General features: G+C 38.1%; 1 protein-coding gene across 1 annotated transcript in view; it reads right to left on the bottom strand.

The window, feature by feature from the left end:
* The window catches only part of SPHKAP (SPHK1 interactor, AKAP domain containing), a 129,171-nt gene that overhangs the window by 87,505 nt on the left and 28,606 nt on the right, over positions 1–13,060 (bottom strand). The window contains exon 2 of the mRNA XM_022567882.3: positions 8,625–8,730. Coding sequence (XP_022423590.2) covers positions 8,625–8,730 — 106 coding nt within the window. The remainder of the gene's footprint in view (positions 1–8,624; positions 8,731–13,060) is intronic.

The following is a 13,060-nucleotide window of genomic DNA, read 5'->3' as shown; positions in this document are numbered from 1 at the left end:
AAACGTACTAACCTCAAGATAAACTGTACTCTTATAGCGAGAGAGTCCTTATCTATTGGGTGCTTTTAGCAATCCTGGTCGAACTAAGCTTGCTTCTGGGAAATAAATATGAAATATACTGATTTATAAATATTTCTGACAAATGTCACACATGCAAGTAACTGAGTATAAAATGGAAATTTTCACGAACAAAAGGGCTCTCTTCTTTGAAATTAATGTCCCCATGTATGTAATCTGGAGACTTTGTATATTAACCAGGCACAGAGTTTATCCTAATGTGGCAAGAAATGAACTAGGTAGACAGTTTCAGATCTCTCCCTGCTTTTCTTGTGCCACACAATTACTCTGTCCTGGAAGTTACATTGTATATCAATGCAATCACAAGAAAGGCATAAGAGCACAGAGGGAATTCAGCAGTATCAAGCCACGCTTGTTTACTTCTGCCACATCACACTTCAGCCAGTCAGCTGGCTGAAGAATGCTTTGAAAGTGGATCAGAGCTTTCTCCACATGAAAATGAAAACCAAGTTTGAGTCTCAAGTATAAGATACAAGAGTTTCAAACACAGATATACTCAGGAAATGCTATTATAGTATAATTTATGAATGGTCTGATTTAAAGAGAGTCAAGTTAGACACACATGGAGGACAGCTGTTTAATCGCCATTTAATTCCTATTTAGATGCAGTATAATGCTGTCATGTTGATATGACCAGTGATGGAAATGTGATTTTTAATGTTAGGAGATGCAAAAGATAGGGAAAAACGCACTTGTAGGAAAACACATGATGTGTATCTAGACCTACCATTGACTTTGTATGATTTTTCTGCGAAGTGTAAGTAGTGCATATTTTGCTGTTCATCAAAGGGACAGTGGATTTGGCTACATATCCCTTGAGTACTGATGTGTGCCTTTGGCTTTTGGCAATTATAAGAAGGTGGCATTTCTCATTTCTTGACTCTTCTTTGGAAGAAGCTGCTGGGAGCAACTACCTTCTAAGATGTCAGCATGTGGACACATAATTTGCTAAGGTTCACACCTGCCTCTTGGGTATTCCTCATTCTGGAGAGTGTGAGCCCTCATCTGGATCTTTTAGGGCAGGTCTCCTTCTCAACATGTAGAGATAAGCCTGGTAAATGTGAGCATGCACATGACAGGGCTCATTTTCAGAGATTCATGAGCCAGAAGGCCCCTATGGAGGACTCTTCAAGTTTATCTGAGCCAAATCTTCCGTCCCATTCTGGCAGAATTGAAAAGTGGGCGCTTTTATCAGAAGGGTGAGCCTGGCCAGATACAGGGAAGGTGGATGCTGTTAGGACTGGTGGGGAACATGGTGTTTACTGCAGGCTACAAAGCTGAGAGTGTTGTTTACATGGAGGACTGAAGGGAAAGAGAGGAGAACCTTAAGGCTAGTGATGGGGAACCCTGGGATGGTAAGATATTTTAAAGGCCCACAGAGAGAAAGGAGAGTTTTGAATGCCAGATTAGATATTTAAAAAAATTTAGACCCCCTCCCAGTTTTGGATAGAGCTATTGAATACCTAATATAAAGGTTTGGTGTAATTGCAATAATTCAGGAAAAAAGATCACTTGCCTAGTTTCAATAGTGCAACATCACCCTCAATTCCACAAAATGTTTTAAGCTATTCTGGGTTTTCAGAGTCCTACTTTTTGGTTAAAAAAAAAAAAGAAAGAAAAGGAAAGGCACTGCAAAATCATTCCAGGAGTTCTTCACACACAGCAAAAAGGACGCTCAAGGGACGGAGCTGTAGAGAACAGAATAAGACTAGCATATTGGAGTCTCAAGTACTCTATATAGCAATTGTTGGCAGGAAAGAGAGGTGGTGTGGAGTCCTGAATAGAAGTCTTGACTTTTGAAGTAAGAAGCTGAATCATATTCAAACTGCAAAGTGAGCCATAATTGCTGGTTTTCAACAAAGTTTCCCACGTAAGATTACTGAATTGACATTTTCCAAAGAATAAACTCACCATGTAGCACATATAGCCCCACCTCTCTAAAGTTCATTGTGGACCAGCCTGCTTTAAAGGCAAGAGAAGACATTCATCATTTCAACCTGCTTTTGGTGAAGGCAGAGGAAATTAGTCCCCACCAGAGCCCGCATCATCTTTGTTCTGGCCTCAGTGCAACCTTGAAGCCTCCGGGATGTCAGTGTGGCTCAGCACATGAGGAAGTTTCCTTAGGCAGTCAGCAAAATGGCCCCCAGAGGGAATTCTGTGGCTGGCTCTTTAGATGCAGCTTGGCTGAATCTGAACCTGTGAACTTGCTACCTTGTCTCCTAGCTCTTCTCCCTAATGACCTCAGTGACACCACCACTCATGGATGTCTTGGTTCAAACAGTCAGAGTTCGTGGTTCTGTTCAACTCTCAATGTCATGGAGACCTATTGACCTTGACTTCCAAATGTGTCTCAACAGAGTTCATTTTTCCCTCCTCCCACTGCCTGTATACAGATTCTGCCTCTCTGTTCCCTGCTTCCCTATCCACTTCAGCTATGCTTCCCCTGGCATCCCAGACTCCACTCTCCCTTTGCTCTAAGGAATTATCTTTAGAACTACTATATTAACCATCTTCAAATACCACTTTTAGTAAGACAACTATTTCTTTTTTTTTTAAATGTCGTTTTATTGCTGGACAATGCACACTTTTCTTTTAAAAAAATTTATATATATGTATTATATATACATATTATATAATAGATACATATTTTTTTTCCCCAGCACCACGCAGCATGTGGGATCCTAGTTCCGTGACCAGGGATCGAACCCGTGACCCCTGCATTGGAAGTGCAGAGTCTTAACCACTGGACCGCCAGGGGAGTCCATACTGTCTAATTCTTTTCGTAAAAATCTCCCTGTTTCTTCAATGCCCCTGATTACTCCTGCAGGAGGGCAATACAACAAGACACCTAGCAGTTTAACAAAATTTGGATAGGCCATTCTCTGGTATCAAAATCTGAGCCTGAAAATCATTACCAGGTTGCTTGATCAGAAGAGAGTATTTATAGAGCTCTGAGTAGTTTACACTTCAGAGGGAAAAGCCTTGTGTCTTCCTTCTATAGAAAGGTGGCTATGGCTCAATTATGCTGACTTTGTATTAAATTTTATTTATTTAGTTATATATTTTTAAAAGCCCTTTCTTCCTTTAAAGAAACACTTTCTAGGGCTTCCCTGGTGGCGCAGTGGTTGAGAGTCCGCCTGCCGATGCAGGGGACATGGGTTCGTGCCCCGGTCCGGGAAGATCCCACATGCCGCGGGCGGCTGGGCCCGTAAGCCATGGCCGCTGACCCTGCGCGTCCGGAGCCTGTGCTCTGCAACGGGAGAGGCCACAACAGTGAGGCCCGCGTACCGCAAAAAAAAAAAAAAGAAACACTTTCTACAAATACAGAATATTATAGCTATTTTCCATCATGTACTTCCTAGAATTAATACTGAGCCTTTTGGCCAAGAGCAGTATAATTCTGACTAATAAAAATGTCTTTAGAGATATGGATCAGATTCTGAAAAAGCTTCTCAGTTTGTATGCCCATGCCTGCACACATTAATTGAATTGCTTTTGTTAATTACATGTCATCAAAATGATATGGGCTTAGATGAAAATGTATATTACAGAGTAGGATGAAACATCAAGGGGCTTCCATTCTGTTCTTCAGATGTATCTGTGCCACTGTTGACAGCAAATTTAAGTCAGTTTAAAGGAGGTCAGTCACACCAAAGAATGCTCTTGAAACTTCAGAGAGCTGATCAGATGTCATATTAAGATCAAACTTTGCCTCTGGGAAACTGAAATGTTATCAGCCTGCTGCCTTTGATAAGTCAAAGTTTAAGGTGGATTTAATTAACATGACATAAAAAGAGAAGGCTTTTGAGGTATTGATTCTTCTCCAACAATTCTTTCCTCACATGAATCCTATTCAGAGACTTGGTTCCACTATATCCCAAGTTACAAGTCTTCAGTCCATCAAGTAAAGCATGCACTGAAAATGTCCAGCTATTGTGGAAATATGGCATTGACTATAATGCTTTCAAACTAGAGGAAAGTCTAACAGATACTCAACACAATGAAGGCACAATGCATGCTACGTCCAGATTAGTTTTTAAATTTTACTTACATAAATTTTGCCCTTGTATAAAGATTATTTACTTGGAACTAGTAATTATTGAGCACCAACTATGTGCCAAGGACTTACACAAAACTTTCTGTATATAAATGTCACACCAACCCTAAGACATCTGACTCAGAGAAGTTACATCACTGGCCTAAAATCACACAGTATAAAGAGAAACGTGGAATTTAACTCAGGACTTTGGATTCCAAGTCCAGCTTTGTTACACAACATTTCACTACCTCCCTTTAGATAACAGATTTTGATTTATTATAGAGAAAATATAAGGACCTTTCACTTAGTGTTTAACAGACATAAAAGGATAACATTTATAATAATTTAGCTCATTTAAAGGAAAGTCTCTATGATTCAGTTTCACAAAGGTGATTGCATTTGTCTTGTAAGGAAGAATTGTCCTATGAGAGGAGGAAACATCAGGGAATGTCCGTGTGAGATACAATTTTAAGAGATACCACGGAGAGCTCCAGTATTCCCTCTCCACCAGCAGCTCTCTTTCTTTCTCTCAATTTTTTTCTGGCAATATTTGGAATTCTATCATTTAAATGCATTATTTTACATACACTAAAACTTCCCCTGGGTCTTGGTGCTCATTAAATTAGGGTGACATAGGGGTTAGCTTACATCCCAACTTGGATGGATTGATGCTTTGTGATGAATGGAATTCTGAAATCATGTCCGGGCTCAATGAGCTCAGTTGTCAATGTCAGTTAAGGGAGGGGGCAATCGAACTAGTTTAGCAGTAGTAGTAGTTAAGTAAAAACAGATTTTATTTTTGCAGTCACTATTTTATTGTGATTGCAATTTTATTGCTTTATTTTAAGCAATCACTAACACCTCAGTGTGAATTTGTCTGATATCTTTCTTAGCACTTAGAGGAAGGGGAGAAGGAAGAGAAAGAATAATTCTGAAGCTAGAGCTGGGATAATGGTATAACATTGTGCATACCAGGGAACTTTTGAGAGCAAAAGGGGAGTCTATCCACAAAATTCCAGGAGAGTGTATATATAGGCTGTGACTAGATGATATGGTAATCTTAGCTCTGGGGAAAGACTTACTGATAAAAACATATATTAAGGAGTCCATAAGTCCTTCAAATAAGACCACCAAAGTCTTTTTCCTGATGATATGGCTTTTTCACAGCTATGGTGTCCAGTGACCATTTTTCCCTAACAAGAAAATTGCACCTGGGTAGGGTTCCCAAAAAGCTTAGAGATTCACTGTGAAGCACACGGCACATGAAATACATTCGGTCAATTTGCAATTTTTCAGAGGCTGATTATTCAACTAATGCATTATCTTCTGGAACCTTGTTTCATTTCTTCCACTGATTAATTTAACAAGATATCAGTTCTGATAAGAAGGTTTGATGGGGAAGAAGATGAAGCTATTACATGAAATGAGTTTGGGGAATTACCAATAGACTTCAATTATCCATGTTACTCTTATAGAAGGTTGACTGACTGTGAAGAGTGGTGATGCAGCTGGACAGCCTTGCTATTTCTAAGACAGAGCTGTCCTTATTCTTTTTGTCACTTTTGTACAGAATATACATTATAGTGCATTTGTGAACATATAGATCCTCACTTCCCCAATTAATCTGTGATTAATGCAATTAAAAATATAATCATGATCACTTAAATCAGCTTGCAGTAATAATAATAAATAATAATATAATAAGTAATAATAATAAAATAAAGGAATAAAGTCTCAATATTCATGCCTTTCACTGAGGGCCCATGTTCCTGATACAAAGAAAAGAAGAAACACAGGTGAGCTACTTTTTTGAAGGCAAGGAAAACCGCTATAGCCCACATGGTGTATGACACGTGGCATATATGGCTACTAAATTGTCTTAAACTGCAATTAGTATGTAAGCTTAAGAGAATATTTAAAATGAAAGGAATGTGCTATGAATATTAGAAAAATATTGCCAGTACTCAAAGGTATTGACTTCTCCTGCATTAATTTGTAACAATCCTTCCTAAATTTAGTTGGATAATGTCTTTACTCATTCAAATCTTAATCATACCTCGAAGTCCAAATTAAGATGCACTTGTCTATCTTGAGATATGCCTGTGTAGTTACCTCACATGATTATTTAACTTATTAATTATTGTTTGACTTTTCACATGAGAAACCAGTATTATCTCCCACACTAGACTGTAAATTCTTCCAGACCAGGGGCCATTTGTGATCTATCCTTGTATCTTTCCTCAGGATGTAACAAAGTTTTAAAAGTATTTGGGTTGGACTGTATGGAATTACCCATATTTGATTTTCTTTTTTTTCTTTGTGGTACGCGGGCCTCTCACTGTTGTGGCCTCTTCCGTTGCAGAGCACAGGCTCCGGACGCACAGGCTCAGCGGCCATGGCTCACGGGTCCAGCCTCTCCGCGGCATGTGGGATCTTCCCGGACCGGGGCACGAACCCGTGTCCCCTGCACCGGCAGGCAGACTCCCAACCACTGTGCCACCAGGGAAGCCCCTATTTGATCATTTTTGATCCATAAAAAAGTCAGTTTCATATGGTTCAACCTAATACTAGTTGTTCTAGAAATAATTGTGAAATGAGTAGCATTATATTTAAAACTTTAAATTCATATATATATATATATATATATATATATATACATGAAGTCATTTAGAATAGATGACTGAATTTTTATTTTACTTTTTCTAGTAGCTGCCCAGTCCCAAACAGCTCTGTTAGTTCATTAGCTTCCAGACAAGATTTTTAAAAAATGAATATGACTACCTATTTTCTAGGGAAATAAGCATAATTGAGAAAACAGATCATAAAGTACTAACTCTCTCAGCACGGTAATGCCAATATTGAATTTTTTTTCTGGCACTGTTTACTTGTTGATAAAATCATTCTTTAGAATACTATTAGTTGTCGGTAATCATTATTTTGAGTGCTTACTATATGCCAGGCACTGTTCTAAACATTTCACGTCCATAAACTCATTGAATCTGCGCCTCAACCCTGTGAAATGGGTAACAGTATCTTCTTTCAGATGAGCAAATTGAGGCAGGAAGAGGTAATTTGCTTGAAATCACACAACTAGTAATTGTAGAACTGGGTGTCAAATTCAGGCAGTCTGGCTTCAATCTTTCTTTTAAATGCCGCTGGAATTCTAATCAATAGAAAGAGAGTTATTTAAAAATTAGAATAAATTAAAAATCATTTAGCCTTATGAAAGACATAGCATCCAGTGAAGACTTTATAATTTAGAGTTACAGAGTTGAATAGACCATACCTAGGGCTTGAAAACCTGCTGCTTTAGTTCTTTCATAAGTAATTGAAAATCATTTTGAATTGCAGTGCCTCAGTTTTCTACATTAAAAACTGGAATTCATAGTACGGAATCCTCTATAAGAATTTTATGAGGATCATATAACACATGATAATAAGAATCCTTAATTGATCAGGCAGGTATATATTTATATTTGGTTATGAATATATGCATAAAAATATTTTGTAAAATTATGTTTAATGCTACTTTTTTATAATCAACATATGTTTGCTAATGAAGATATTTGTTTTCTTTGGTACTTAAAAACTATACAAAATCACACAAGCAGAGAATACATAAGGCTGCTTAACTGGGTACAGTAATCAATAAATTGAAATATATATACATATATAATGCACATTATGTATACATAATTATATATACTTATACAATATGATTAGTAAAAGAATTTATCTTAATTTATAGCTATAAGTACTTTCTATAATTGAACTTTGTTTTAACAATAAATGAACTAATCCAGTGTGATTTCCTCTAAGTTTTCACGAAAAGGAACACACTTTTCTCTGGAATTCAGCATCAAATAGTGATAAACGCATTAGATGAGGAATTGGGCATTTGGCTTTAAATTTCTGGGCCTGAAGTTGGATTGGCTGGAAAAATCAGACAATTAAATTAGATGATTTTATGTTGTTCAAATGACAACTTTCTGCAAGTGTCTTAAAGCAAGACTTGTTTATCAGTTCTAAAATCTATACTCCAGGAAATGCAATTCTGTTCCTAATAAAATAACCAGGCATACCCTTCCCTTTAAGAAAATAGCAAAAAGAGAAGAGTCATGAATTTTTCTTAGATATAGACTTAGGAGCTTAGTATAATAAGTTGGGCCATTCAAAATCTGTGAAGATTTTTCTACAAGGAGATCCAAGAAGCTGTCAATCATGGCTATGTTTGGAAAGAGTTACTAGAAAAAGTTGGAGGTGTGGTGAAGCACTGGAGGCTTAGAATTTTTAAATCAGACGTTTCTGAAATGCTTGAGTTTTCCGATCATTTCCATGAATTAGATTTTTGAATGTCATCAGGGGGTTGTCCTGGGGAGCAAATTGTGGGTGATTTTGTGGTGTGTTTTTGTTGCTGTTCCTGCTTTAGAAGAAGTGCTTGAAAAGTCAAACTAAAGTAGTGTTCAAGTTCAATCGGTGAGAGGAGAGTGGTGTTAGGCAGTATTACCTTCTTACACGCAGTGATGGAGCTACCCAAGCTACTTCCCGAGCTGCCGCTGGCGCTGCCCTGCTGCAGTTCCGGAACCTCATACATCAGGGGTGACTCCAACTCGCTGTTTGTGCCCCAAAACACAAAAGAGAACACATTCTGGTGAATCATCTCCATATTCAGAAAGAAAGAAGCATGATGTGGTTTTATGGAAAATCATCTTTTCAGATTGTGCTGAACACTGCAAACCCTCCTGCTGACATTGATGTTTGCCTCTTTGTTGGTTTCACTTTTTGTAATTGGTGGAAGCACTATGACCTATTCCATTGTGAATATAAAATTGCGACCCATCACCTTCCAGTGTAGGTGGATGGACACAGTGCATCTGCATGACTTCTAGCAGGGTTGACATCTTTTCTTAAGCAAGCAGCTTTAAAACCCAAGTAATATCCTTTCAATTTTCACATTAATTCTGCTCGGCCAAAATGGACACATAAAAATTACTTATTTTGGGCTTCCCTGGTGGCGCAGTGGTTGAGAGTCCACCTGCCGATGCAGGGGACACGGGTTCGTGCCCCGGCCCGGGAAGATCCCACATGCCGTGGAGCGGCTGGGCCCGTGAGCCATGGCCGCTGAGCCTGTGCGTCCGGAACCTGTGCTCCGCAACGGAAGAGGCCACAACAGTGAGAGGTCCGCGCACCGCCAAAAAAACCAAAACCTAAACAAACAAACAAAACAAAACAAAAAAACCCCAACTCATTTTATTTTTTAAAGTGAGGGAAAAACATAATTTTAACAGGGAGGAAGGGTGGTACTATGAAACGAACATGAGCTTTAGAAAACACAGGTCATCTCTTTATCATCTCTGTGGCTGGGGATGGTATCTTAACTTCTCTGTCTCCATAATTCTAGACTTATATCCTTTTCCCCTATTTCTGTCAAATCTTGGTGGGCTTGACTATATACGGGGCTGTATAAATATTTTAAAAGATTTGAAATTATTTCTGCAGCCTCAAGATGTGATATAAATTGAAATTATTTTTAGAAAATAGTTTTAGAATATTTAGAAAAATTAAGATTCAGAGGGTTTTTTTGTATTTAAATCAGGCTAAATATTTTTCTTCTGAAAATATGCAAATTTGGGTTTTAAAAAAAATGTACTGTTATCTCAAGTCTACACATTTTATTTTCATGGTTGTTTGCCACATAGAACATATACAATTCATTGAAATACATTTTTTGGAATACTGTCTAATGATTCTTTATGCAATTATCAACCCAAAATATAGAATTTTTTTCTTAAGAGAAGCACAATAGAAAATCAGTTAAATAAACAATGTATTTCTGAATAACATATAACCCTCATGCTTTAAGTTCTGAATTAGTCAACTTTCACTGCATTGCAATTAACCATAAGTCAAATATTGCATGTATGTAGTCTGTTTGTATTTCTATTATTAATTATATGAATAACATTTTTACATGACTGCTGATGGTGCTATGTAACAGATCAGAAATTTGGGTAAAAAATTCAAAGAATAATTCAAGTAAGATCCGCTTTATTTTAAACTTTATGTATTATTTTCTGAGAAATTGCCACCTTGAGGAATAGAATGAGTATAATTTAAATGAAAAGATAGCACCCATGTTATTTTTGTTGAACCAGTGAAAGGTTGCAAAAGGAAGGAAGGAAGGAAGGAAGGAAAGGAAGGCGAGGGGAGGGAGGGAGGGAGGGGGAAAGGATGCAAAAGCTAACTGGCTCCAGATACTGGCTATAACTTCTTAGCCAGGATACTGCCTAGCTTTTCAGGGTCTGTCTCTTCTTTTATAGATGACATGTTTGGAGTAAAGTCTGTGGTCCCTGCTAGCTATGGACATCACTTTCAAAATATCATAGAGAGTCTGAGTTTTCAGCCGTATTTTTACAGGCTTCCCACACGTGAGGTTATAGCTTTTTATGCTATTAAGTGTGATTCTCCCTCAAATGCAACTGCAGATGTCCCTCTGAATGCTTTCTTGGCCACAGGAAAGTTTGGCTTTTACACAAACACCAAACAGGTGAGGTTCCAAATCATTTTCACGTGGAAGACAGGACCACAGACCAAGCTAACTTTGGGCTGTAATAACTTGGCCCATAAGTCAGAGAAATTGTATGTTATTTCTTCTAGGAGCCAAAGCTCCATGTGCAGGAGTTCAGGCTGAAGAGTCTACAAAGCTACATGTCCTGTTTGCTACTGTGTCTCTTAGGCAGCTCTGGTGAGCTGGTGGATCACTTCCATCCAGGCCACCAAAGGACTTAGGTTCACTGTTAGGACACCTCCCATGTCTCTTTGCAGGGTTATTGGTCCTGAGAGTGGGAAGTAGGCAGACTGAGAAGTAAGGTGGAGACAAACCTGATATAAAACAGAGTAGAAACAGAGCTTCAACAATCTGTGATCGTTCTAAAGGGGGATCACATCTAACTTAGGGAGAGTAGGTCTAAAATCAGGGAGTAACGGGAACATCGGGAAAAGTGAAAGATCACCCATGGAAGTTCCTTGTTTTCCCATGAAGCACACTGTATATGACTGCAAGTAGCCACGGGTGCTATAGTAATTACTATGTACATAAAAGTTTAACTGCTGAGCTAGTCTAATGGGAAGAAGAAATGACAAGCCTACCCACATGTATCCTGAAAGCCCTTCTGCCTTTAAGATGATTGTGAGATCCTGGTCTGAGATGAAGGTGAAGAAGGGAATTTGAAACTGTTGCTTGCCTGTAGGGCTCACTCCATTTGTTCTAAGGCTAAGCATGTATAGCATTAAAAAGTATATATATATATATATATATATATATATATATATATATATATATTTGTTTATTGTTATAAGAATTAAATGAGGCAATAGAGTCACATAGTGGGACTAAAATCTGTGCATTACTTCACAATAACTGTGAGGCAACTCCTTGCACCAAAGCCAATGCATCTTTCAGTCTCCTGAAACACATTATGAATCAATTTATTGACACCTATATCCAAAATATATCTAGAGAGGCATATCTTTTAAATCATGTGACATGGATGTAAATTTCCAGTAGGTGGCTACAACACAGCCCAATCTGTTCCCATGTCTTTGGAATGGAAATGGAATTTTTAGAGTATTTGCAAAAATATTGTCTCTAGAGAAGCAGAACATTTGCTGCTACAGGATGAGACAGAGATGGCAAGAACATGAAACTCATGCATTTATTAAAATGAGTTCAAACTGACATTAAAAGAACTGCTGTCAAGATCCAGTACAGCCTTATAACTTGCTCCTAATGGGTATGGCTGCAAATACTTTCCTGGGACATTTTTGTTTGATTTTGACAAGTGTTGACAGTATTTATTAAGCACATCCTTTCAGACTGGTTTGGTGCTGAGACTGCTAAATACATTTCAGTGAGGAGGAAGATGAAGGTAGGAAAGAAGGTACAAAAGCAGAATTTAAAGTAGTGACTTTAAAAATATTATAGGAAGAGAAGCAGACTCCTTTGTAGAGCAATGTTATATAAGAATTGTCCGAGTCCTGAGCTGTCACCACACTGCAATCATTAATGATTCATGCAGTGTGAATAAGTAGGTCACCATCAGAAAATAGCTTAAGGAATATTCAGTTATTTCACCAGAGTGAAGTGTCCAGTTACTGGAAACTGAGTTGTTTATATGCTGCTACTCAAAGTTTGGTCTATGAACCAGCAGCATTGATATCTCTTGGAAGCTTGTTAGATACCCAGGAGCTCAGGTCCTGCCCTAGAACTACTGAATAAGATCTGTATTTTGACATTAAACTCAGGTGATTCGTATTCTCATTAAAGCTTGAGAAGCATTTATCTAAAGTATTAAGTTAAATATACATTCTTTTTGCCCTTGAGCCGTTGCACATGATGTTACTTCTTTTAGAAACACTCTTCTCAGTCCCCTTTCTTCTTCCTGGATAATTCCTTCTCTATCCTTTGGGTCTCAGTCTATAAATCACTTCTTGCACTTTCTCCCTTCCCTCTTTCTGCCAAGGAGGCCACTACTCCTCTCCAACCTCCATTGTCCAATGCACAAACACAAACATACACTCTCACCTCTTCCCACCCTCTTCCCAACACTCAACCCAACCCAAGAAATGAGATCGACACTCTTCTTGTATGTTCCAACAGCACCCTGAACCTTATCCTGTTATAGCCTTTGTCAAAATGATATATAATTATGTAATGTTTGTCTGTATCCCCCTTTAGGCTGTAAATACTGAAAGATTAGGGACCCCTTACAACCTAGGACGGTGCTAGGCAGTGATGGATGCTCAATTAGTATTTATTAATGTTGTTTTTTCTTATCTTTCTGAGCATCCTGTTTGACCTCAAAAGACTATGCACAAAAGAGTGTTTGAATTCAATGCTTACTTTTCTGCAGTGGTGACATATGGTGAGATAAGCCACATCTG

The sequence above is a fragment of the Delphinapterus leucas genome, chromosome 8 (genome assembly GCF_059928025.1).
Source record: "Delphinapterus leucas isolate spDelLeu-1000000601 "Yukka" chromosome 8, BTC_Dleu_Yukka2, whole genome shotgun sequence".
NCBI classification, from domain to species: Eukaryota; Metazoa; Chordata; class Mammalia; order Artiodactyla; family Monodontidae; genus Delphinapterus; species Delphinapterus leucas.
The sequence above is the reverse complement of the archived record's forward strand: the minus strand, read 5'-3'. Positions and strand labels throughout refer to the sequence as shown.